Source organism: Acanthochromis polyacanthus, chromosome 8 (genome assembly GCF_021347895.1).
Source record: "Acanthochromis polyacanthus isolate Apoly-LR-REF ecotype Palm Island chromosome 8, KAUST_Apoly_ChrSc, whole genome shotgun sequence".
In the NCBI taxonomy this organism is placed as follows: Eukaryota; Metazoa; Chordata; class Actinopteri; family Pomacentridae; genus Acanthochromis; species Acanthochromis polyacanthus.
The window spans coordinates 31,896,890-31,920,652 of NC_067120.1; the positions used below are offsets into that span (position 1 = coordinate 31,896,890).

A 23,763-nucleotide genomic window follows, 5' to 3' on the forward strand; every position below is an offset into this window, starting at 1 on the left:
CGAAGGACCAACATTCAGGAGATTAACAATGTCTCCTGAATGCTAAATGTCCCTGAAAATCTCCTACTCCTGGCTGCGCTGCACTCACTGTGGAGATCAGCGGCTCAACGGCGCCATCTTGTGTCCCAGCATAGCGTCATATCTGTGGGAGGAGAATGAATCCTCTGACTACCATACCTGTCGGTTGTTTGTCGGACAGTTGTAGTGAAGCTTGGTGAAGTCTGCTGTTGTGGCTTTACAGATATTCTCTCACAGCTTGTGTTCCGCATTCTTCAGTGAGTTAAGTAATAGAAGAGACACTTTATAAACCAAAGTTTACCAAGAACCAACAAACCCGAAGCTAGCAGCTCTGAGTTCTGCTAGTTGACTACACTAGTGGTCATTAAGAAGGTAGGAAACTGTGACATGAGTGGATATGCATGCGTGTGTCTACAGGTTTTAAACGCGTGTGCCGCAGTAGAGAGCGTTCTCTCTCTGTCATTACAAGAGCAAAGGTGACCAGCAGTGAGTAGCTTGTATCAGGTTGTTACTGGGATTATCGTGGACAACATGTTTTCGCTGAAAAAGACAATGCATGCATTGTCTGGTTAAAGTACACTCACCTTGAACTCCTTCATACGCCATAAATACCTGATGGACTTTACGCACTGGCAAGGTTAGTGCACTGTATAGGCATGTTTATGCTAGCACTACAAATCTGAGGTATTTGTACTTTCATTTCGCATGTACTCCACAACAGTTCAAAGTTAATGTAAATGTTATTCTATTGATATAGTTGTCATACCAAAGGTTTTCATACAAAACCTGCAACATTATGAGAACATAAAGCGTTTTATAGATAATGACAAGGCACGTTTATTTATACAGCACAACAATGTAATAGGAATTGTTCTGATAAGAGAGAAGGAAAACTATAAGAAAACAAGGCAATGGACAAAACAAACATAAATAGATATTTAGAAAGTGAAATAAAATAGAAACTAATCAACATATTAAAATAGTAGTAGTAGCCTATTTGTCTCAGATTCTTTTGTTTTTCTCAGCTCAAGATGGACAGGAGGCAGTGTGTTCAGCTGTCGGTTCATCCGTCCAGAGGGCTGATGGATGAAAAGTTCATCGTCCTGGTTCAGAAGTTTCTCCCTGGTTGTCAGCTGACTGTCCATGCCCTCCACCAGTGTGAAGACTGCAACAGTTGGGAAGCATTCGGTCACTACACAGCCGATGCCAGCGGGACTGTGAACGGTACATTTTCAGTACTTGGATGTGGAAAACTTTGGGCAAATACTTTGATGGTATTGAAAAGTTTGCACTTCACAGTTTCACAGGATGCCAGTGTAGGTGGGACATATTCTGGGGTTGAAGCGATGGGTCTACTGTGGAGCCTCAGACCAGTTCCAGGCAGCAAACCAGGGCTCAGGTAGGCCAACTGTAAAATGATGCCAGTCAGTTCAGAATCCATTATCACTATCAGAGCTGATTTTTTCATCGCCCTTCAGGTTGAGGAAGAAGAACGTCCAGACTCCCATGGAGGTCACAGTTTCAGTGTACCAGGGTCACCAGACAGAGGGCTTTGTGGATCAGGTGCCTCTGGCCAGTGTGTTGGTGGAGCGTTGGTACATGGCACCCGGCGTCCGCAGAATCCCAGTCACAGAGGATGGACTCACTGCGACCCTCTTCCTGCCTGCAGGTAGGACCAGAAGAAAGTCTAGAGGGAGGTGTTCTGTGGGTGTAACTGTGGCCAGCATTGGAGGCATGAACTGGATGTGAGGTGCATGAGGAAACCAATGCAGTGAGCAGAGAAAAGGAGATGTGGGAAGACTCTTAAATAAAGCCTTTTCTGAAATATCTTTCTGACTTTTGAGGTTGTGCAAAATCAAAAATACAGGCGTGAAACCTCCCCTGGACCATGGTGTAGACTGAACAGCTGAACCTTGGTACAAATGAACTTATACCATGGCTCAGTTTGTTATTACTGAACAAACTGTTTTTGGATGTTTTGGACTTTTGGACCAATTGCAGGAAGATTATTGTTGGAAGGAAAAATAAAAACAAAATAGTCACAATGGCACGAAGGGAGGAGATCAAGTTTTTAATTGAAATATGGTGTGACAACATCATTTAAAGAATACTGGAAAAAATGCTGACACTTTCTAAATATTTCTAGAAGGAATAAACACGCTCCGCTTAAAACATCCCCCACCTTATATATAGTACCTCTAAGTGCAAGAAATAATAATATATACTGGACGATACACCTACAAAATGATACATCTTCACTACAATAAAAAAAAAAACAGTCAGGTCAAGGTCATACACCCCAAAAGGCACATCTACATTACCAACAGGCTTAGTGTGCGCAATATGACTGAAATCCCTCAAGTAGTTTGTGAGATATGATCTGAAAACAAAAAAATATTTGGAGTGCCTCACTATGACCTTGAAAATCAGGTCAAGGTCATACATCCCAAAAGGCACATCTATACTATATAGAGATGGCCTGGGTGCAATATGAATGAAATCCCTCAAGCAGTTTCAGAGATATGCTCTGGAAACGAAATGCGGACGTACGGACGGACGTGCCCACGCCAATATCCCCCTCCGTGCCTACGGCCGGCGGGGGATAATGAGAGACAGAATAGTAGAGGACAGGGGAGCAATTTCCCCTGAAGATGAACATCCTGCACCAGCCTTACACAAAGCTGCACATCGCCATTTCAAAATGCAGCACATCGACCTATGAGAAGGACAAATTTCCTTTTTAGGACGACTTGGGTATCATTAAGGACTTCTCTGCACACCAATCTGACAATCAATCATCAACAGATGACTGGTTGGAGGAATGTCGAGTGAAGATCTTTAGTGCAGTCATGTGATGACAATGTCAAATTTTGTGGATCAAATGTAGACAATGCAACAAAAACACGGACTTTGAATTGGAACTTCAGGTGTTAGAAGTCCTTTAAGCTGTGGCTGGCAGGTATTGTTTGAGTACTTAAGTAAAAAAGATATTCAGTAAACACATTAAAATAGCTTTCATTTGAAAGCAGTCCAGAGTTAAAGAAGGATCACAAAAACAAAATGTGACTTGTAATGCTTTGATTTGGGCCTGTCGATAGGACCTGGACCTTTCCCCGGCATCCTGGACCTGTGGGGGGGTGGAGGGCAGTTGGTGGAATATCGTGCAGCGCTGCTAGCCTCTCATGGCTTCGCTTCTCTGGCCCTTGACTACCTTACAAGTAAAATCACCATGGAAACTGGAAAGATGGTGGACAACCAGTACTTTGAGGTACATCTGATTAACTTAATGTTTCAGTCACTAGTAAGCAGCAGATAAAAGAAAAGTCTACGGCATGCATATATATATATGTATACATACATATATATATATATATATATATATATATATATACACACACACATATATATATATATATATATGAAGAGTTCATTTGCAAAAACAGATAACTCCGTTTTGATAAAATTTTCAGAAAACATTTTTTTTGTTGTTTACTAGAGATAATATCAATCAAACTGAAGTTGAGTGGATTTGACTCAGAAGAAAAATACTTGACAAAATAGAGAGAAAATAAATTATTAGTGTTATTATTATTATTATTATTATTATTATTATCATCTCAAGTAAACAATAAAAAAATGAATTTTCTGAAAACGGAGTTACCTGTTTTTGCAAATGAACTCTTCATATATATATATATATATATATATATATATATATATATATATATGGGTAAATAAATAAGAGCCTTCCATAGGATAATTGCTGCAGTGATGAATACGTTTCAGTAGGCAACAATTTATTTAACTCTAGCTGATGCAGTGAGGAGCTTCTCATCTTCTCACTTCTCAAGCAAAGAAAACAACAAAGTAGATTTCTGAAACAACTAAAGTCAAGTTAATAACTGTCCAACGCATTATTAAAACCTTAAGGATAGTGGTGAACCATCATCTTCGAGGAACAAATGTGGTGGGTCATGTGGTCTGATGAGTCCAGATTTACCCTGTTCCAAAGTGATGGGTGCATCACAGTAAGAAGAGAGGCGGATGAAGTGATGCGCAAACTCATTTTAGTCCAGGGGCCACAGAAAGCCCAATTTCATCTCAAGTGGGCCGTACCAGTAACATCACAGCCTATAAATAACCACAATTCCAACCTTTTCAGCACTATTCTGGCATTTAGCAAAGAGAAATAATTTTGGTAATCCTAACTGACCTCAATCAGGAAAAGTTCAGTCTGATTTCTATGGAGGTATTTCAGGTGCAAAATGTTTGAGCACCTGTAACATTGAATTTGTAGTTGTGTACATTGAATTTGTATGTGTATCAGCAAATCTGAATTCCCACACTCTATGAGTTGTGTACTTGTAAAATAATTTCTTGTGTGTGTCGATTTTTTTCTTCCCACAAATACAACACAAAAATACACATTCACAAAATCGTAATTACAGGTGCACAAATCACATTTACAGGTGCACAAATCATATTCACAGGTGCACAAATCCTTTTCTACAAGTCACATATTTCAACACTCACACGCTCACATTTTGCACGTATTGCTGCAGGACACTAAGTGCAAAACATACTTGTGCACCTGTATTGTACGAAGTGAAGTTGAGGTGAGAATTTGAATATGTGCAAATCTGAATGTGAACTTGTGCAATAAGTATGTGAAATAATTTACCACGAAAATAGCTGTGTCCTCTAACACACAAACACACATTGCTACTTACAACCACTCGAATCCTCCCCACGAGTCACACATTCTCTGTTTTCTACAGGTGCAAATCAGAAATCGTACTTCCGGTCCCGCTGAGATATTTGGTGCAAAACTACAAAACGATCCGATCTGTGTATAAATTCTATGCTCTGAGATTGACAGGCTTTTCGGCCAGTTGGAGAGACGCTTTGCCCGCCCAGCCAATCAGAAGTTTTTATTCCGTCCGAGGTCGCTTTACCGACTTCCAGGTGTGGAATTTCACGATGGAGAGAGTGTAGGCCAGTGGTTGGCAACTGGCGGCCCGCGGGCCAAAACTTGCCCGTCAGGAATAATATCTGGCCTGCCAGATGATTTTGAAAATTTGATTTGGCACAGAGCCAAGCCAGTCCGTCACCGCAACATGAAACTCGCGTGGTCGGCTGCTATCGGGCATTTCCGTGTTTGCGCTACTGGTCGGACACGGTTGTAGCCAGATTTCACTGAGCAACAGTGTGTGCAAAACGTGTGTGTCTCGGGAGTCATTTTTAATATATCTGTGATCAGAATTGAGACGTGTGTCCCAAGCAGCGGCGATCAGCTGTAGAAGCTCCGCTGGCTCTCTGTGGGGTCCTCTGTGGGGTGAGGTACCGCTGCTCGCGGTACCTCACCCCACCCCCACCCGCTCGCGGAATCAGAGCGCAACCCCACCGCAGGTTGGCCCGCTGTTCGATTGTTTACAAACATTTTGGCCCGAAGCCACATCTACTTGCCGACCCCTGGTGTAGGCTTTGATTTCAATATACTAAGAGGAATGGATAAGTTATTTGAGTCATTGGGAAATGCGCATTATAGAGATTAGCGCAGACCAGCCGTCCAAAACAAGAACTGCCTATACTCTCTCCATCGTGAAATTACACACCCGGAAGTTGGTAAAGCGACCTCGGACGGAATAAAAACCTCTGATTGGCTGGGCGGGCAAAGCGTCTTTCCGACTGGCCGAAAAGCCTGTCAATCTCAGAGCATAGAATTTATACACAGATCGGATCGTTTTGTAGTTTTGCACCAAATATCTCAGCGGGACCGGAAGTACGATTTCTGATTTGCACCTGTAGATTTCTGATTTGCACCTGTAGAAAACAGAGAATGTGTGACTCGTGGGGAGGATTCGAGTGGTTGTAAGTAGCAATGTGTGTTCGTGTGTTAGAGGACACAGCTATTTTCATGGTAAATTATTTCACATACTTATTGCACAAGTTCACATTCAGATTTGCACATATTCAAATTCTCACCTCAACTTCACTTCGTACAATACAGGTGCACAAGTATGTTTTGCACTTAGTGTCCTGCAACAATACGTGCAAAATGTGAGCGTGTGAGTGTTGAAATATGTGACTTGTAGAGAAGGATTTGTGAACCTGTAAATATGATTTGTGCACCTGTAAATGTGATTTGTGCACCTGTAATTACGATTTTGTGAATGTGTATTTTTGTGTTGTATCTGTGGGAAGAAAAAAATCGACACACACAAGAAATTATTTTACAAGTACACAACTCATAGAGTGTGGGAATTCAGATTTGCTGATACACATACAAATTCAATGTACACAACTACAAATTCAATGTTACAGGTGCTCAAACGTTTTGCACCTGAAATACCTCCATAGATTTCATCCCAGACAGTGAGAAGAAAGGTTGTGTGTCTTTTTATACGGTCTATGTCAAGTTCTGGTTTCAACTATATAGAGAGATATTGTTTAGCTGGCTGCAGACACTGGAATGTGTGCCTGTTATCCATGTGTTTATGTGTCAATAATCCCATTTAAAAGTGGTTCATTCACTTTCACTCTCATTCCCCCTCCGCAGAGGCTGCTCAACTATTAAAAGTAAAAATTGCTGGAGGAAGTGACTCATGTACAATTTCATTTCTTCTTAACTTGCTACAAAGAAATGTAATTGTACATTGTTACTGTGACATTAGTAGAGGTAATTTTGGTTCAGAGGTAGATTTCCTTATCTTGAGGAATTCATGAATCCAATAATGAATTCCTCAAGATAAGGAAATCTACGTCTGACAGCTCTTTAACCCTTTGATGCGCAACATGGGTGAAAAGTGACCCAAACCCAATGGAAAATAGGTATCTCCTGACCCACGCTGCGCAAAGAGTTAAAGTCAGAAAATGTGACTTCAGTCACTTGCACCAAGAGGAGAGCTCAAACTCAAAGATCACATCTACATTATAGCAGCCTGCTTCTCATTGGTGGACCTGCTTCCATGATGTGATGGAAGCAGGTTTATGGAGATCTGTTGACAACAAAATGTTTTCAGGTTTGAGTTTGTTGAAGCATCAGAAGTTATGTGACATCTAACACATATCAGATAAACGGATGAAAACACACAGGTTTTTGCGTTTCAGCACTCACACTTTGTTTTCTGACTGGTTTTCCTGCTGCAGACAGCCTACAGAGTCCTGCAGCAGCACCCTCAAATCCTTGGCAGCAGGATCGCCATGTTGGGCCTTTCTCTTGGCACCAGTATTACATTCAGAATGGCTGTTTACTCCCAGGTTATAAAGGTAAGGCAACCACAGCTTCAACATACTTTCATATTCTTAGTATTTGTAATGTGAAAGTGTTTTTGGAAATACATGTGTTCTCTTTTTGTCATTCCTGTTTGTTAAGTCAAGTAAAATCAAGTTTATTTTTATAACACATTTGAAATTAAAAGTGATGTACACATTTTAAGACAGGCATGGAGATGGTAGACAGATGTAGATAGGTGGACGGTTCCCCAGATTAGTGTCCTGGATGGTTGAACTGAACACAGCAATCTGTTCTGAATGCCCTACTGCCCCATCCATGGTGCCGAATAGAGAGCTGTTTTCTGTGCAGCAACATAGGAACACTGTTAGATATCCTCAAAGTCAGTCTTTTTGCAGTTGTAATTGGGTATTGGCAAAGACATATGACTAAGACAAATTATAGGAGGAATATTTGTACCGATAAATGTAAGAGAAGAGGAAATAATAAGATTTCAGTGAAGATTTTTCTAGTTTTGAAATGGCACATACAGAAGCTCATGTATACATGCCTAAATCTGGTAGGTCAAAAGAGGTCAACAAGATCTGTACTTTGTGATATAGATATGTTTAACTTACAATGGTTCAGAGACAGGAAACAATGGGGAATGGCTAATCTGGCTGACTGTTTTAGAGAGAAATATAGAGGGTAGGTTGTGTATTAGTCGGGACAAGTAACATTCTGAAGCCTCCAGGCCTAGAAATGGTTTACCATGTTACTAGAGCTGGATTAAGAGTGCCAGGAGCCCGTGTGTTGGAGTATTTGTTTCCTCAGGAAGAGTATGACAAGCTTAGCTGCTGATTCTATAAATGCTGTATCAGGAGAAGCACAGAAAGAATCACTTCAGCACAGCACAAGAACAAGGAATTTGTCCTTCGTGAGCTCTTTTGAAATGGTCTTACTTTTTAAGAACCTGGAAGTTCTGAGGACTTCCGCTTTAAGCAACCATGAGGTAACCTGGCAATAGCCAGATTAATAATTGTGTAGTACTTGATAGTACTCCACAATATCAATCTGGGACCGCTCCATGTAAATCCGTTCGGAGGAAAGAGGCACGGATTGGACAATGCAACAGCATGTCCTGCCTCTGACAGGTTTGTTTTTAGCCAATCGCGGGATCTTCACAACGAGCGGAGCCAATTGGTAGATTAAACTCTTACCAAAACCCGTAGGTAAAAAAACACAAACATCTTTACCATCCAGAAATGCGCAAAGCGCCTCTCGTTGTTCTTCCTTCCAAGAAGCGATAGGAGAGTCAGCTAAAACTGACTTAATAGCAGCATCTACACGATCGTTGTCCTCCGTTGCCATGTTTGTTTTGATCTACTGGCGCTTGGTGTCGTCTTCACACCCGGATATGGCTCAAACAGCCGAGAAAGAATTGAGCGAAGACGATACAGCTAGCCATCTTGACAGAGAGGAGCTAGCATGCAGATGATATTGCAAGAGCTCAGTGAGTTTCGGCGTGAAAATGGGGATGCTCTTCGTGAGATAAGAGAGGATATTAAGGTAACTAACAGACGAGTAGATGAAGTCGAAACGCGACTTACCGATTTAGAGGAGAGAGTGCAGGGGCTGGAGGAGGCTACGAGGGAGCTACTAAAGCTACAGGCTAAGTTGAAAGAGAAGCTAACAGATCAAAAGGGAAGAGCAAGACGGGAGGATATAAGAATACACGGCATAGAGGAAGGATCAGAGAGCAACTCCACATCGATGATATCATTTGTGGAAAATCTCCTGGGGGATAAACTGGAGCTGTCTCCCACCAACAACCTCAAGATCGAACGTGCGCATTGGGACCGAAACCTCCGGCTGATTCCCCCCCGAGATCCATAGTCGTTAAGTTCTCCAGCAGCAAAACTAAAGAAAAAATACTGAAACTCGTGTGGCAAATAAAGGGGTTTCTTTATCAGGAGAGAAAGGTTTTTGTGGACCACGACTATGCACCCGAGACCCTCAGAAAGCGCCGAGAACACACCGAGGCAAAGAAAGTGCTGCGGGAGAATAAAATAAGGTTCCAGACTCCTTTTCCAGCCAGGATGAGGGTGTTTTATGAGGGAGAAACATGCCTGTACAACTCTGCAGAAGAGGTAACGAAGGACATGGTGAAGAGAGGCTTATCTGTGACGATTTATAAACCACCAACGAGCTGGATTGACAGAGTGGGAAACCTGATGTGGCGCAAAATCCGATCACCGAGAGGAGCAGCGCAGCAGCCAGAGTCTCCGGGATGGTTTCAAAAAGAGAATGGACGCTTTCAGGCGTTCTGACCAGTGAACTGATCTTGTTTCAATGCAAATACCTCACGGTAAGGAGGCCTAGAAGTAATAGGGAATGTGAAACAAACTATACTTAAAACACTGCCATGGGAAATGACTGGTTTAGGTTAATGACATTTCTTATATAATGTAAGATTGGGGAAGAACTGAACAGGCTAAAAACATGGAGGGCCCTCCACAGCTGGACACACATGGAGGCTTACCCTCTGAGCTGACAGAACATCTCAGCTCATCCAGGGTCACAAATAAGACCTCAAAACTGGAAGTTCAACCTGTGATATTGGTAAAATGTATGAAGTTCATGTTTTTCTGGGACTGTTCTATTAATGTTATTTCCTGTGTTCATGTTTTTATAAAGTTCGAGTGGAGGGGGGGTAGAAAGACTAAAAGTGACACTTGATTAAAAATGGAAAGACAAAGAGTTACACTTAGGTTGGCCTCCTATAATGTGAAGGGTGTACTTAATCCAATAAAAAGAAGTAAAATTCTGAGCAAAATGTGAAAAGACAGGGTAGACATAATATTTCTACAAGAGACCCATTTAACAGAGTCTGAGCATGCGAAACTCAAAAGGCAGGGCTTTAATCAGGTTTATTCATCCTCTTATAAGACAGGACATAGAAGGGGGGTGGCAACCCTTATATCGAAAAGAGTAGTTTTTGAAAAGATAACAGAAATAACAGACAAGGAAGGTAGGTTTAATATGCTTGTAGGAAAACTAGAAGGATTAGAAATTACTCTCTTAAATGTATATGCACCCCCGGGTTCGGCATGGGGGTTTTACAGAGAGATATTTGACCTAATGATTACAAAAGCCCAGGGATGGTGTTTTGTGGTGGTGACTTCAACCTGAGATTGAATCCAGAGTGGGATGCATCAAGATTAACTCAGACCCAGAATAATACAGTAAGCAATAAGGTGCGAAAGATAATGAGAGAGATGGGCATTTGTGACGTATGGAGGGAGTTCAGTCCCACAACTAGAGACTATACCTTTTATTCCCCACCACATAAAGCTTACTCAAGAATTGCTTGTTTTTTTTGTACTTTAAAGATGTCAGTTTTGTAAGGTCTTGTAAAATCGGGATAATGGATTTATCAGATCATAGCCCAGTGTATTTAGATTTAAATCTAAAAAGCAGCAAAAATACTTTCACCTGGAGACTTAATTTCAATGTACTTTAAGCAAAAATGGAGGAAGAACTTGAAAAGGAAATTCAGTTATACCTGTCAGAAAATGATAATGGGGAAGTGTCCCCACTTATGGTGTGGGATGCGGGTAAAGCGGTCCTGAGAGGAAAAATACTTGCAAAATCGGCCCTTGAAAAGAAGCTCAGACAGGAAAAATTGAATAAACTAGAAAAAGAGTTAGATAATATGGAAAAAAAGCATAAAAAAGATGTCCGTTCGAACATTACTCAGAAAATTAAGGATGTCAAAACCAGATCAAAGAAATTTACGAGGTTGAGATACAGAAGAAGTTAGTCTTTCTGAAACAGCGGTATTATGAAGCAGGTAGTAAATCAATCAAAATTCTGGCTTATAAACTAAGAAAGCGACAAGCAGAGAGAGTAGTATATAAAATAAAAGACCCAACCACTAAACAAATGAAACATGACTTTCAGGACATTCGCACTTGCTTTGAAAAATATTATAAAAATTTATATGCCCGGATGACCAATAAGGGGGACAAGTCACCGGAATCACTGCTTGCGTCACTTCATCTCCCAACAATTACAGAAGACCAGAATAATTTTTTAATGGCTAATGTGACCGTTGAAGAACTCCAAAAGCCAATTTCTAGACTTAAATTAAACAAGTCTCCTGGTACTGACGGGTTCCCAGCGGAATGGTACAAGACTTTTAGAGACTCTTTATCACCATTACTACTAAGAACATTCAACTGGGTCCTTAAAAAAAGAGAGATACCTCCATCTTGGAGGGAGGCAATCATAAGTATAATACCGAAAGATGGTAAAGATAAGACAGACTGCTGTAATTACCGCCCAATTAGTTTGTTGAACCAAGATTATAAACTCTTCACGTCAATTCTGGCAAAACGCCTAGAAATAATACTTCCACAAATCATACAATTGGATCAAGCGGGGTTCATTAGACAGAGGCAAACACAGGACAATGTTTGGAGGACATTACATGTTATCAACCATATAAATAAAAAAAATTTTTAGAGGCTGTCCTATTAGAGTTAGATGCAGAGAAGGCCTTCGACTCTGTCGATTGGTCCTTCCTATATAAAACATTAGAGAGATTTCAATTCCACCACAATTTATTATTATAAACCCACGGCTAAAATTCGCATTAATGGAGGATTATCAAATAATTTTGAGCTAGAAAGGGGATGTCGGCAGGGTTGCCCTGTGTCCCCGCTCTTATTTGCCATTTTTATAGAGCCTCTGAGTCAATGTGTAAGACAGAATGAGAAGATAAAGGGGATCAGGGTGTCTCAAGAAGAACACAAAATTGCCTTGTTTGCTGATGATATATTAATATACTTGGGACAGCCATCTATTTGTCTTCCATATCTGCTTAAGACCCTGAAGGAATATGGAACTTTATCAGGTTATAAACTAAAGACCCATAAATCTCAAATTTTAGCATTTAATTATTCTCCTAGTCAAACCATCAGAAAGGAACTTAAAGTCAGTTGGGATTCAAAGTCAATTAAATATCTTGGTGTGAATATTCCAAAACACCTGGATATGATTATACCGGAGAATTATGACCCCTTATTTTCCAAAATTAAATCTGATCTGAACAGGTGGAATCGAGTTCCCTTTCTAGGACTGGGACAGAGAGTTGAAACAATAAAAATGAATGTGCTTCCTAGGCTATTATATCTGTTCCAAAACATACCAGCAGAACTTTCAGAGGAGAAATTTCAGGAATTAGATAAACCGATATCACGATTCATATGGCAGGGGAAGAAGCCAAGAATTCGTTATAAGATTCTTCAACTAGCAAAAGCCAAAGAAGGCGTCTCACTCCCAAATATTATAAATTACTATAAAGCGGTACAGATAAAAACTCTGGTTAGCATTTGCAACCCTACCTACAAAGCGAAGTGGAAAGACATAGAGTGTCAAATATCCAGCCATATCCCATTGCAAGCAGTTATAGGAGACAATGGATTGTTCTCCAGTCTGAAAGATGTAAACCCATGGATAAAAACATCAGTTAGGATTTTGCACAGGGTAATTAGTGAAAATAAGACCAAGGAACAATACTGGGTCTTAAGATGGATAGGATATGACTCGGAGTTCTTACCAAATAGGATGGATGCAATATTTAAACAGTGGACAAAGAAAGGGTTAACGAAACATAGTGATCTTCATGAGGGGGGCAAAATGCAACAATTTCAGGATCTTAAAAACCGATTTGGTTTAACCAATCAGGATTTTTATGGATTTCTGCAACTTAGACATTATCTAGAGAAAGCAACGAAAAAGGAAGAATTGCAACAAACAAACCTGGGTTTAGTGAAGATTTTTCTACTTAGCTACAAGTCAGACCCTGGATATGGAAACATATCAAAAAATATATAAAGTGTGCAAGAGCTGGTAAGGGAGGATACTGTGTATATAAAGGAGAAATGGGAGAAGGAAAGTAACATCACGATGCAGACGGAAACATGGGAGAAAATAATTGTCCAACAGTGGAAAAGTACATCTGCTATGTCCTGGAGAGAATTTGGGTGGAAAAGTATAGTTAGGTTTTTTAAAGTTCCGACTCAGAGAAGTGCTCTTGGAGGGACCACATCCTGCTGGAGATCTTGTGGCGAGAGCAAGGCAACACATTTCCATGTGTTTTGGGACTGCCCGGTCATCTCAAAATTCTGGGAAGAAAATAAATTGAACATGGAGCAAATTATGAAAATAGTGATTCCTTCAGATTTCATGACCCTATTTCTTGGACTAAGACCGGACTCTGTGAAGGGACCTGAAAACAAATATATGTACAATATCCTAATATTAGCTAGTAAAAAAGCAATCACAAGGAAATGGCTGGCAAGAGATTCTTCTACAGTTGAGGATTGGATCAAAGTGGTTCGGGATATCTTTACAATGGAGAGGCTAACCTTTATTCTTAGGCTTGAACAAGACAAATTTGAAAGTTATTGGAAAAATTGGTTACATTTTCTAAGAACTCATGGGCAAAAATCTGGGTAAGTGATAAAACCCCCATGTTCTTAACTCCACTCATCAGGTTCTATTTTGTTGTTTTGGTTCAGTTATCAAATCAGTTTAATCAGTACCATACATATAAGTAGTAATCTAGCTATACTTAAGATGCAGATATAATTTGTGATGCTGTAGCTCCTATCATTGCTGTTACCACCCTACAATAAGATTTAGTTTGCAAGAGAAATTATAGATAAAGGATATAGGGATAAAGGATGCATATGAGACAACAAGCTTTGTATCATTACCGCAATTACTGTTATTTTCCAGTCATTATTTCTTTTTTATTTTTTATTTTTTAAATATTTTTTTAAAAACTATTTTATTTCTAATTATGTATCTAGTTTTTAACCATTTAACTATTTATTTTTGTATTTATTTATTTAATTATTTTTGTCATTTCTATTATTACGATTATCATTACTATTAATATTATTATTATATTATTTACTGAGGTTTATTATTATTATAATTTATCTATGTATTTATTATTATTATTATTATCTTCTTTCTTTTTGTTTTGATGATAAGACAGCAATATATATACAAAGTATGAACACAAAAGTAAATGATACATGTATGTGCTGTGTGTGAAAATACAAAAGTTTAATAACAAAAAAAAAGAAACTGGAAGTTCAGCTTTTATTCCAGCAGTAACTCTGCTTTGCCAAAGCATTTTGCGATGGTCAATGCTTTAAATAGATCTTAAATGTAAGATTTGCTTCAAAAATGTTGCGTCATCATCTCATGCAATTTTACCTGGAAACCTCCTGTTAGACCAATCATTGCACAAAGGAGGTGTCCCAGGCATTCCAGGATGAATGGTGAACACAGAGGAGACAACCCATTTGAACAGAGCAGCACAAGAAAGCAGGAGAGACCTGGCAGTGCTGGGAATGAACCTTAATAATGCCTGTGGATCAGTCCCACACAAGCTACTGGAAGTTTCCCTGACCAGATATCACGTCACAGAAGATCCAAAATCTCATCTTTGATTATGACAACAACTTTTGCCTGAGGTTCCCCTCTGTGACGTTGACATCAGCTTGGCATTGGCAGACGTTCTCCGTCCAAATGTGCCTCTTGTCACTGATTAAGATACTAATGGATGACTTAAATGTATTCACAATATCAGTGTCTGGATGCACATTCATATCAAATCAAAGCAAAATATAGGTGACACGGCTGTGAGTTGAGTCTTTGTAGGTTGCAATGTGAATTGCAACCTGCAAAGACTCAAATGGCTCAACACATTGGCAAGGATGACCAAAATTCAGGTTTCTGGTCTCAGGAAAAGGACAAACAAACGGACAGCTCAGCTTTGGTCTGGGAGGAACTCGGTGTCCATTTGTGACAGACAAAGAAGTCAAGAGCCTGAATATGGTGTTAACAAGTGAATGAAGATCAGTCAGTTCCTGCTGAGGTGGCTGGGCTTGATGTGAAGTGTGAGCAGCATTGCCCTTTACAGGTCTAATAGCAAGCTTAAGTTTCCTTTTAGGAAGTTAGGGAGTTTCCTTTTTTTGCTCCTTGTTACTTCTTGGAATCTGCTTGTTGATTAAGACAAATTGTTGTCATATACTGAAAGTGTGTGTGTGTGTGTCTCCCAGCTCAGATGTGTGGTGTGTATTGGGGGGAGTCACGTGCAGCCAATCGATGGATCTGTGAAAGAAATACTGGCTTTTTTTAATCTGTAAGTTGATCTATTTAAATGTACTTCATGATTTCTGTTGATGCTGAGATAGAATACACATTCATAGAAACTGAATTTAAAAGATAAGAAGTGAATCTGAGACTTGGTTTTGGTCAAGATTTTGAACATGGAGTCATCTTTTAGGTGTTTTTATTTACTTTGTTGTCCAATCAGAAATGGCTCAAAAGTTCGCTTCAGTGAGAAGAATGAGGTGATTTGGCGAGATTTGCTACTGCCCATCACCACTGACCCCTCATTCAAAGTGGACGTGAGTATCTCAACAATTTCTCTTATTCCTGAACACTTCATCTTGTTTTCAATGCAAGTGTCTAATCACAGTGTACTTTTATTATTATTGCAATGACCCTATTTCATTGGAGATACAAAGCACATTGAGATAAGATTAAAATCATCTGTTGAACATTTGATGGAACAAAAAAGGCATGTGAGTTTAAATTTCCTTCAGACCAGCTTTGTTTGTTGCTCAAAGTTAACTGGAGATTTACATTATGTGCTGTCTATTGTGAAACCACCTTTGTTGAAAGATTTTCCAGCGGTGTGGGTAAATTTCTATTCTTTCTTTTGCCGACAACTGTAGATAATGTCTCAAAACTCTGTGGATAACTAATTCCTGATGTAATGGACGGTGATACAGGTGAGATAATCTGAAGCTGCTACAGGTGAAGAGTGAAAAACTGTTTGTCTCTGAGCAGATGGGACGTTTCCAGTGTCCTCTGATGCTGCTTGTAGGTGAAGACGATCAGAACTGGGCTGCCTATGATTCTGCAATGGATGTGAGTTTATTTTTCTGACAGCTTCATGTGTGAATAACAGGAGATCTGAAGTCAGGTTAGAAGTCAATATAGCAAAAGTTAGCTTAGATTTTACTGATTTCTGAGACAAAGTGGAATAAGTACAGTGAGATACTGAAGTCCAAAACGTTGACCGCAATATTTTCTTAAAAATCTTCATGAAATTTTTGATTATCTCATTAAAACTCAGTAATTTTGTCACGGTGTGCAGGTGGACCCGAGCAGAAAGCCACACTACCAAGGCTGGCTGAATGAAAGTGATTTATTGTTGGGGGGTGAATAATGGCATGGTGGGGGGAAATCCAGGGTGAAGGAGCGGCTGGTGTAGTGGGAGGGTTTTGGCCAGAAACGGGGGGTCCAGGCAGGGGCAGAAGGGGTCCAGGCAGGAGTGGGGGTCCAGGCAGGAGTGGGGGTCCAGGCAGGGGGAAACCGGTGATGACTAGTCTTGGGGAGAGCCGGAGGAGAAGGAGGATGGCGGGGATCCCGGACAGCTGGTCTGTATGGAGGCAGGAGAAAACAATGTGAGAAAACTAGGCAGAAACTCAAACAGATTTTGTGAGAGGCTAGAGAGCAAACTGAACTGCATGGTTCTTGTTCAACAATCTGGCAGGGAGTGGAAGGATGAGCCGGTTCTTATTGTTGAGGTGAGTCATTAGTGTGATGATCGTCAGCTGTCCGGGAGCCGTGGAGGTGGTTGATTGCCTGAGTGGAGTCAGCTGGGAAGCTAGACTCCACTCAGGCACCGAGCTGTAGGGGGAGATACAGGGCAGAGGAGCGGATGGGCGACAGGCAAGACAGACAGGGCAGAGGAACAGGAGAGGAGCATGAGATGGGGAAAAGGGGTATTTGGGGATGTCAGGTGGGAAGGACGGGGGTGAGGAGGGAGCCCTGACAAATTTCTTTTTTGAAGGTAGAATAGTTTTTTTTTGACAGACCCAGCAAACATCTGGGAAGTAATAAGGAATAATGCACACTGGTGTTGTAGTAACTGATGTGAATTTGCCAAACACATTATACAACTTTTACACTGTTATCCATAGCATATATCAACAACATATATGAGGTTTTCTTTCAGGAAGAAACATGTTATTTTATATGATCTCAGGCAAAACAAAGAGTTGAACTTCTTCACACTCTCAGTTCTACGTTTTGTGAAGAACAACATAAAGACATTGTGAAGCTTTCTGGCACATAGGAAATCAGGATTTGAACCTCCTATTTTCCAGATGAAGGAGATGATGGAGCGAGCAGGGAACAGCCACCTGCTGACCATCCTGTCGTACCCAAAACAGGTCACCTGATTGAACCACCGTACACACCACACTTTCGAGCCAGCATCTTCAAAACAGTGGACACACATGAGAAGTGTAAGTTCACTTTCAGGCCGGGAAGCTGGAGACACTGACGAGAATAAGGAGCTTCACTTCTGACGGCTGTTTGTTGTGTTTGCAGTCATGGTTCTGTGGGGCGGACAGACGGTGGAACATTCTCGTGCTCAGGAGGACGCCTGGAAGAAGATCTTGGTCTTTCTGAGGGAGAATCTGTACGGCGGCACAAACCCTGGTGCAACGTTGTTATCCCACCTGTAAACAAGATGACAGCTAATGACTGCAGATATCCAAAGTGAAGTCAAAATTGTAGTTTTTTCCTCAAAGACGATGTCAGGTTACGCACAGTGGGAACACTGCTAAAACTATCCAGGCTGTAGTTGCTGTTCAGGTGGTGGTTCTCTCTCGGCTCAACTATACAAGTGAGCCCTGTCTCACTGTTACTTTATCTTGTGATATATTTTCAAAACTATAGGATTTTTTTGGTTCAGTCTTGATGAATTCATAACTTATGGCTACCCTGGCTTCTTTTCCATGACAGCAACCTAGGAGTTTTGTGGGTGTTTGTTAGGCAGTAGTGGGAAGATCAGTACAATAGGAACATAATCAAACCAGCAGAGTTTATACGCATACAATTTGCAGCTGAACTGAAGCTTTTTGTGAGAGAGAACACAAGAGTTTTTGGAAAAGCATTGCACAATCAGAATGTAAAATTGAAAGATTGAAAAACCACATTTTTCAATAAAGATGGGAAACTAACGGAACTATCTTCTCCAGTCTTGAAATTCAATATTAATGGAGGAAGTACCTAATGTGAAATCATTTCCATGTTTTAGTATTACACAGTAGTATTTTAAAAGTTAGATTTGATCCTCAGCTGCTTTCAGTGCTATTTAATATCAGTTTGAGGTTGCTACATTGTGTAATGCATCACAATGTAAACAGAAAAAAAAGTTATATGAGAACATCGGTTAACAATATCCCAGTCACCCAGTCATGTTGTTTTCCTAAACTCTATTCTCTGCTGACACATATCAGCTGCTTTATTTGTTATCCTTTTACAACATACATTACCAGTCAAAAGTTTGGACTCACCTTCTCATTTAATGTTTTTTCTTTATTTTCAAGACTATTTACGTTGTCGATTGTTGTAGGTGACATCCATATCAGGAGGCCCAACATTCCTTAGGAGATCTCACTTCAAGGAAAAACAAGCCCCCCCAAGAAAATACACAGAGTGCTCTAAAGTGGATTTTTATGGCCCAGAGACATCTCCACCTTCCACCAAAAGCCTCATAAATTCATTTATGATGACATCTGACCCTGGTTAAGAAAACCTCCTTTTTGCAGACTCACATGTATTTCTGTATTAAATTGGGACATGTATATTTCCTTGTGTTTCTACGTTCACAGAAGGACACACAGGTCTCCTGCAAAGAGAGCTGGAGGGGATACAAACGTTAACACCTTTCAAATTACCAGACACATATCTGGTATGGTGACTCGTGTTGGGGCAGAAACCTCTGGTGTCTGAAAATATGTTGTTCTGCACAGCGAAGGACCAACATTCAGGAGATTAACAATGTCTCCTGAATGCCAAATGTCCCTGAAAATCTCCTACTCCTGGCTGCGCTGCACTCACTGTGGAGATCAGCGGCTCAACGGCGCCATCTTGTGTCCCAGCAGAGCGTCGTATCTGTGGGAGGAGAATGAATCCTCTGACTACCATACCTGGTTGTTTGTCGGACAGTTGTCGTGAAGCTTTATGAAGTCTGCTGTTGTGGCGTTACAGATATTGTCTCACAGCTTGTATTCCGCATTCTTCAGTGAGTTAAGTCATAGCAGAGACACTTTATAAACCAAAGTTTACCAAGAACCAACAAACCTTAAGAAGGTAAGAAACTGTGACATGAGTGGATATGCATGCGTGTGTCTACAGGTTTTAAACGCGTGTGCCGCAGTAGAGAGCGTTCTCTCTCTGTCATTACAAGAGCAAAGGTGACCAGCAGTGAGTAGCTTGTATCAGGTTGTTACTGGGATTATCGTGGACAACATGTTTTCGCTGAAAAAGACAATGCATGCATTGTCTGGTTAAAGTACACTCACCTTGAACTCCTTCATACGCCATAAATACCTGATGGACTTTACGCACTGGCAAGGGTAGTGCACTGTATAGGCATGCTTATGCTAGCACTACAAATCTGAGGTATTTGTACTTTCATTTCGCATGTACTCCACAACAGTTCAAAGTTAATGTAAATGTTATTCTATTGATATAGTTGTCATACCAAAGGTTTTCATACAAAACCTGCAACATTATGAGAACATAAAGCGTTTTATAGATAATGACAAGGCACGTTTATTTATACAGCACAACAATGTAATAGGAATTGTTCTGATAAGAGAGAAGGAAAACTATAAGAAAACAAGACAATGGACAAAACAAACAAATAGATATTTAGAAAGTGAAATAAAATAGAAACTAATCAACATATTAAAATAGTAGTAGTAGCCTATTTGTCTCAGATTATTTTATTTTTCTCAGCTCAAGATGGACAGGAGGCAGTGTGTTAAGTTGTCTGTTCATCCGTCCAGAGGGCTGATGGATGAAAAGTTCATTGTCCTGGTTCAGAAGTTTCTCCCTGGTTGTCAGCTGACTGTCCATGCCCTCCACCAGTGTGAAGACGGCAACAGTTGGGAAGCATTCGGTCACTACATGACAGATGCCAGCGGGACTGTGAACGGTACATTTTTCAGTACTTGGATGTGGAAAACTTTGGGCAAATACTTTGATGGTATTGAAAAGTTTGCACTTCACAGTTTCACAGGATGCCAGTGTAGGTGGGACATACTGTGGGGTTGAAGCGATGGGTCTACTGTGGAGCCTCAGACCAGTTCCAGGCAGCAAACCAGGGCTCAGGTAGGCCAACTGTAAAAATGATGCCAGTCAGTTCAGAATCCATTGTCACTAGCAGAGCTGATTATTTCATCGCCCTTCAGGTTGAGGAAGAAGAACGTCCAGACTCCCATGGAGGTCACAGTTTCAGTGTACCAGGGTCACCAGACAGAGGGGTTTGTGGATCAGGTGCCTCTGGCCAGTGTGTTGGTGGAGCGTTGGTACATGGCACCCGGCGTCCGCAGAATCCCAGTCACAGAGGATGGACTCACTGCGACCCTCTTCCTGCCTGCAGGTAGGACCAGAAGAAAGTCTAGAGGGAGGTGTTCTGTGGGTGTAACTGTGGCCAGCATTGGAGGCATGAACTGGATGTGAGGTGCATGAGGAAACAAATGCAGTGAGCAGAGAAAAGGAGATGTAGGAAGACTCTTAAATAAAGCCTTTTCCGAAATATCTTTCTGACTTTTGAGGTTGTGCAAAATCAAAAATACAGGCGTGAAACCTCCCCTGGACCATGGTGTCGACTGAACAGCTGAGCCTTGGTACAAATGAACAGTTTGTCTGGGTCTTGGTTGACCTTATACCATGGCTCAGTTTGTTATTACTGAACAAACTGTTTTTGGATGTTTTGGACTTTTGGACCAATTGCAGGAAGATTATTGTTGGAAGGAAAAATAAAAACAAAATAGTCACAATGGCACGAAGGGAGGAGATCAAGTTTTTAATTGAAATATGGTGTGACAACATCATTTAAAGAATACTGGAAAAAATGCTGACACTTTCCAAGTATTTCTAGAAAGAATGTGAGACAGAATAGTAGAGGACAGGGGAGCAATTTCCCCTGAAGATGAACATCCTGCACCAGCCTTACACAAAGCTGCACATCGCCATTTCAAAATGCAGCACATCGACCTATGAGAAGGACAAATTTCCTTTTTAGGACGACTTGGGTATCATTAAGGACTTCTCTGCACACCAATCTGACAATCAATCACAAACAGATGACTGGTTGGAGGAATGTCGAGTGAAGATCTTTAGTGCAGTCATGTGATGACAATGTCAAATTTTGTGGATCAAATGTAGACAATGCAACAAAAACATGGACTTTGATTTGGAACTTCAGGTGTTAGAAGTCCTTTAAGCTGTGGCTGGCAGGTATTGTTTGAGTACTTAAGTAAAAAAGATATTCAGTGAACACATTAAAATAGCTTTCATTTGAAAGCAGTCCAGAGTTAAAGAAGGATCACAAAAATAAAATGTGACTTGTAATGCTTTGATTTGGACCTGTTGAAAGGACGTGGACCTTTCCCCGGCATCCTGGACCTGTGGGGGGGTGGAGGGCAGTTGGTGGAATATCGTGCAGCACTGCTAGCCTCTCATGGCTTCGCTTCTCTGGCCCTCGACTACCTTACAAGTAAATTCACCGTGGAAACTGGAAAGATGGTGGACAACCAGTACTTTGAGGTAAATCTGATTAACTTCATGTTTCAGTCACTAGTAAGCAGCAGATAAAAGAAAAGTCTACGGCATGCATATATATATATATATATATATATATATATATATATATATATATATATATATATATATATATGAAGAGTTCATTTGCAAAAACAGATAACTCCGTTTTGATAAAAATTTCAGAAAACATTTTTTTGTTGTTTACTAGAGATAATATCAATCAAACTGAAGTTGAGTGGATTTGACTCAGAAGAAAAATCCATGAAAAAATAGAGAAAAAATAAATTATTAGTGTTATTATTATCATTATTATCATTATTATTATCTCAAGTAAACAATAAAAAAATGAGTTTTCTGAAAATGGAGTTACCTGTTTTTGCAAATGAACTCTTTATATATATATATATATATATATATATATATATATATATATATATATATATATATATATATATATACAGTGCCTTGTGAAAGTATTTGGCCCCCTTGAACTTTTCAACCTTTCGCCACATTTCAGGCTTCAAACATTAAGATATAAAATTAAAAATTTTTGTCAAGAATCAACAACAATTGGGACACAATCGTGAAGTGGAATGAAATTTATTGGATATTTTATACTTTTTTAACAAATAAAAAACTGAAAAGTGGGGCGTGCAATATTATTCGGCTCCTTTACTTTCAGTGCAGCAAACTCACTCCAGAAGTTCAGTGGGGATCTCTGAATGATCCAATGTTGTCCTAAATGACTGATGATGATAAATAGAATCCACCTGTGTGTAATCAAGTCTCCGTATAAATGCACCTGCTCTGTGATAGTCTCAGGGTTCTGTTTAAAGTGCACAGAGCATCATGAAGACCAAGGAACACACCAGGCAGGTCCGAGATACTGTTGTGGAGAAGTTTAAAGCCGGATTTGGATACAAAAAGATTTCCCAAGCTTTAAACATCTCAAGGAGCACTGTGCAAGCAATCATATTGAAATGGAAGGAGTATCAGACCACTGCAAATCTACCAAGACCCGGCCGTCTCTCTAAACTTTCACCTGGAACAAGGAGAAGACTGATCAGAGATGCAGCCAAGAGGCCCATGATCACTCTGGATGAACTGCAGAGATCTACAGCTGAGGTGGGAGAGTCTGTCCATAGGGCAACAATCAGTCGTACACTGCACAAATCTGGCCTTTATGGAAGAGTGGCAAGAAGAAAGCCATTTCTCAAAGATATCCATAAAAAGTCTCGTTTGAAGTTTACCACAAGCCACCTGGGAGACACACCAAACATGTGGAAGAAGGTGCTCTGGTCAGATGAAACCAAAATCGAACTTTTTGGCCACAATGCAAAACGATATGTTTGGCGTAAAAGCAACACAGCTCATCACCCTGAACACACCATCCCCACTGTCAAACATGGTGGTGGCAGCCTCATGGTTTGGGCCTGCTTTTCTTCAGCAGGGACAGGGAAGATGGTTAAAATTGATGGGAAGATGAATGGAGCCAAATACAGGACCATTCTGGAAGAAAACCTGTTGGAGTCTGCAAAAGACCTGAGACTGGGACGGAGATTTATCTTCCAACAGGACAATGATCCAAAACATAAAGCCAAATCTACAATGGAATGGTTCACAAATAAACGTATCCAGGTGTTAGAATGGCCAAGTCAAAGTCCAGACCTGAATCCAATGGAGAATCTGTGGGCAGAGCTGAAGACTGCTGTTCACAAACGCTCTCCATCCAACCTCACTGAGCTCGAGCTGTTTTACAAGGAAGAATGGTCAAGAATTTCAGTCTCTTGATGTGCAAAACTGATAGA

At 40.5% G+C, this 23,763-nt stretch overlaps 2 protein-coding genes across 2 annotated transcripts in view; both read left to right on the forward strand.

Annotated features, from left to right (window-relative positions):
• Positions 1–248: 248 nt before the first annotated feature.
• On the forward strand, positions 249–18,362 carry LOC127535111 (peroxisomal succinyl-coenzyme A thioesterase-like). The gene is given in 12 exon segments (XM_051952145.1): positions 249–390; positions 1,044–1,242; positions 1,318–1,417; positions 1,497–1,687; positions 3,117–3,286; positions 7,168–7,287; positions 15,376–15,458; positions 15,633–15,726; positions 16,172–16,252; positions 17,497–17,554; positions 17,557–17,637; positions 17,723–18,362. Coding segments are annotated over 11 exon segments (1,308 nt in total). The 5' UTR covers positions 249–390; positions 1,044–1,049; the 3' UTR covers positions 17,860–18,362.
• The window catches only part of LOC127535112 (peroxisomal succinyl-coenzyme A thioesterase-like), a 37,401-nt gene continuing 13,912 nt past the window's right edge, over positions 275–23,763 (forward strand). Inside the window, exons 1-5 of the mRNA XM_051952146.1 lie at positions 275–390; positions 20,144–20,342; positions 20,419–20,518; positions 20,599–20,789; positions 21,789–21,958. Of these exons, the coding sequence (XP_051808106.1) occupies positions 20,150–20,342; positions 20,419–20,518; positions 20,599–20,789; positions 21,789–21,958 (654 nt within the window). The 5' untranslated portion in view covers positions 275–390; positions 20,144–20,149. The remainder of the gene's footprint in view (positions 391–20,143; positions 20,343–20,418; positions 20,519–20,598; positions 20,790–21,788; positions 21,959–23,763) is intronic.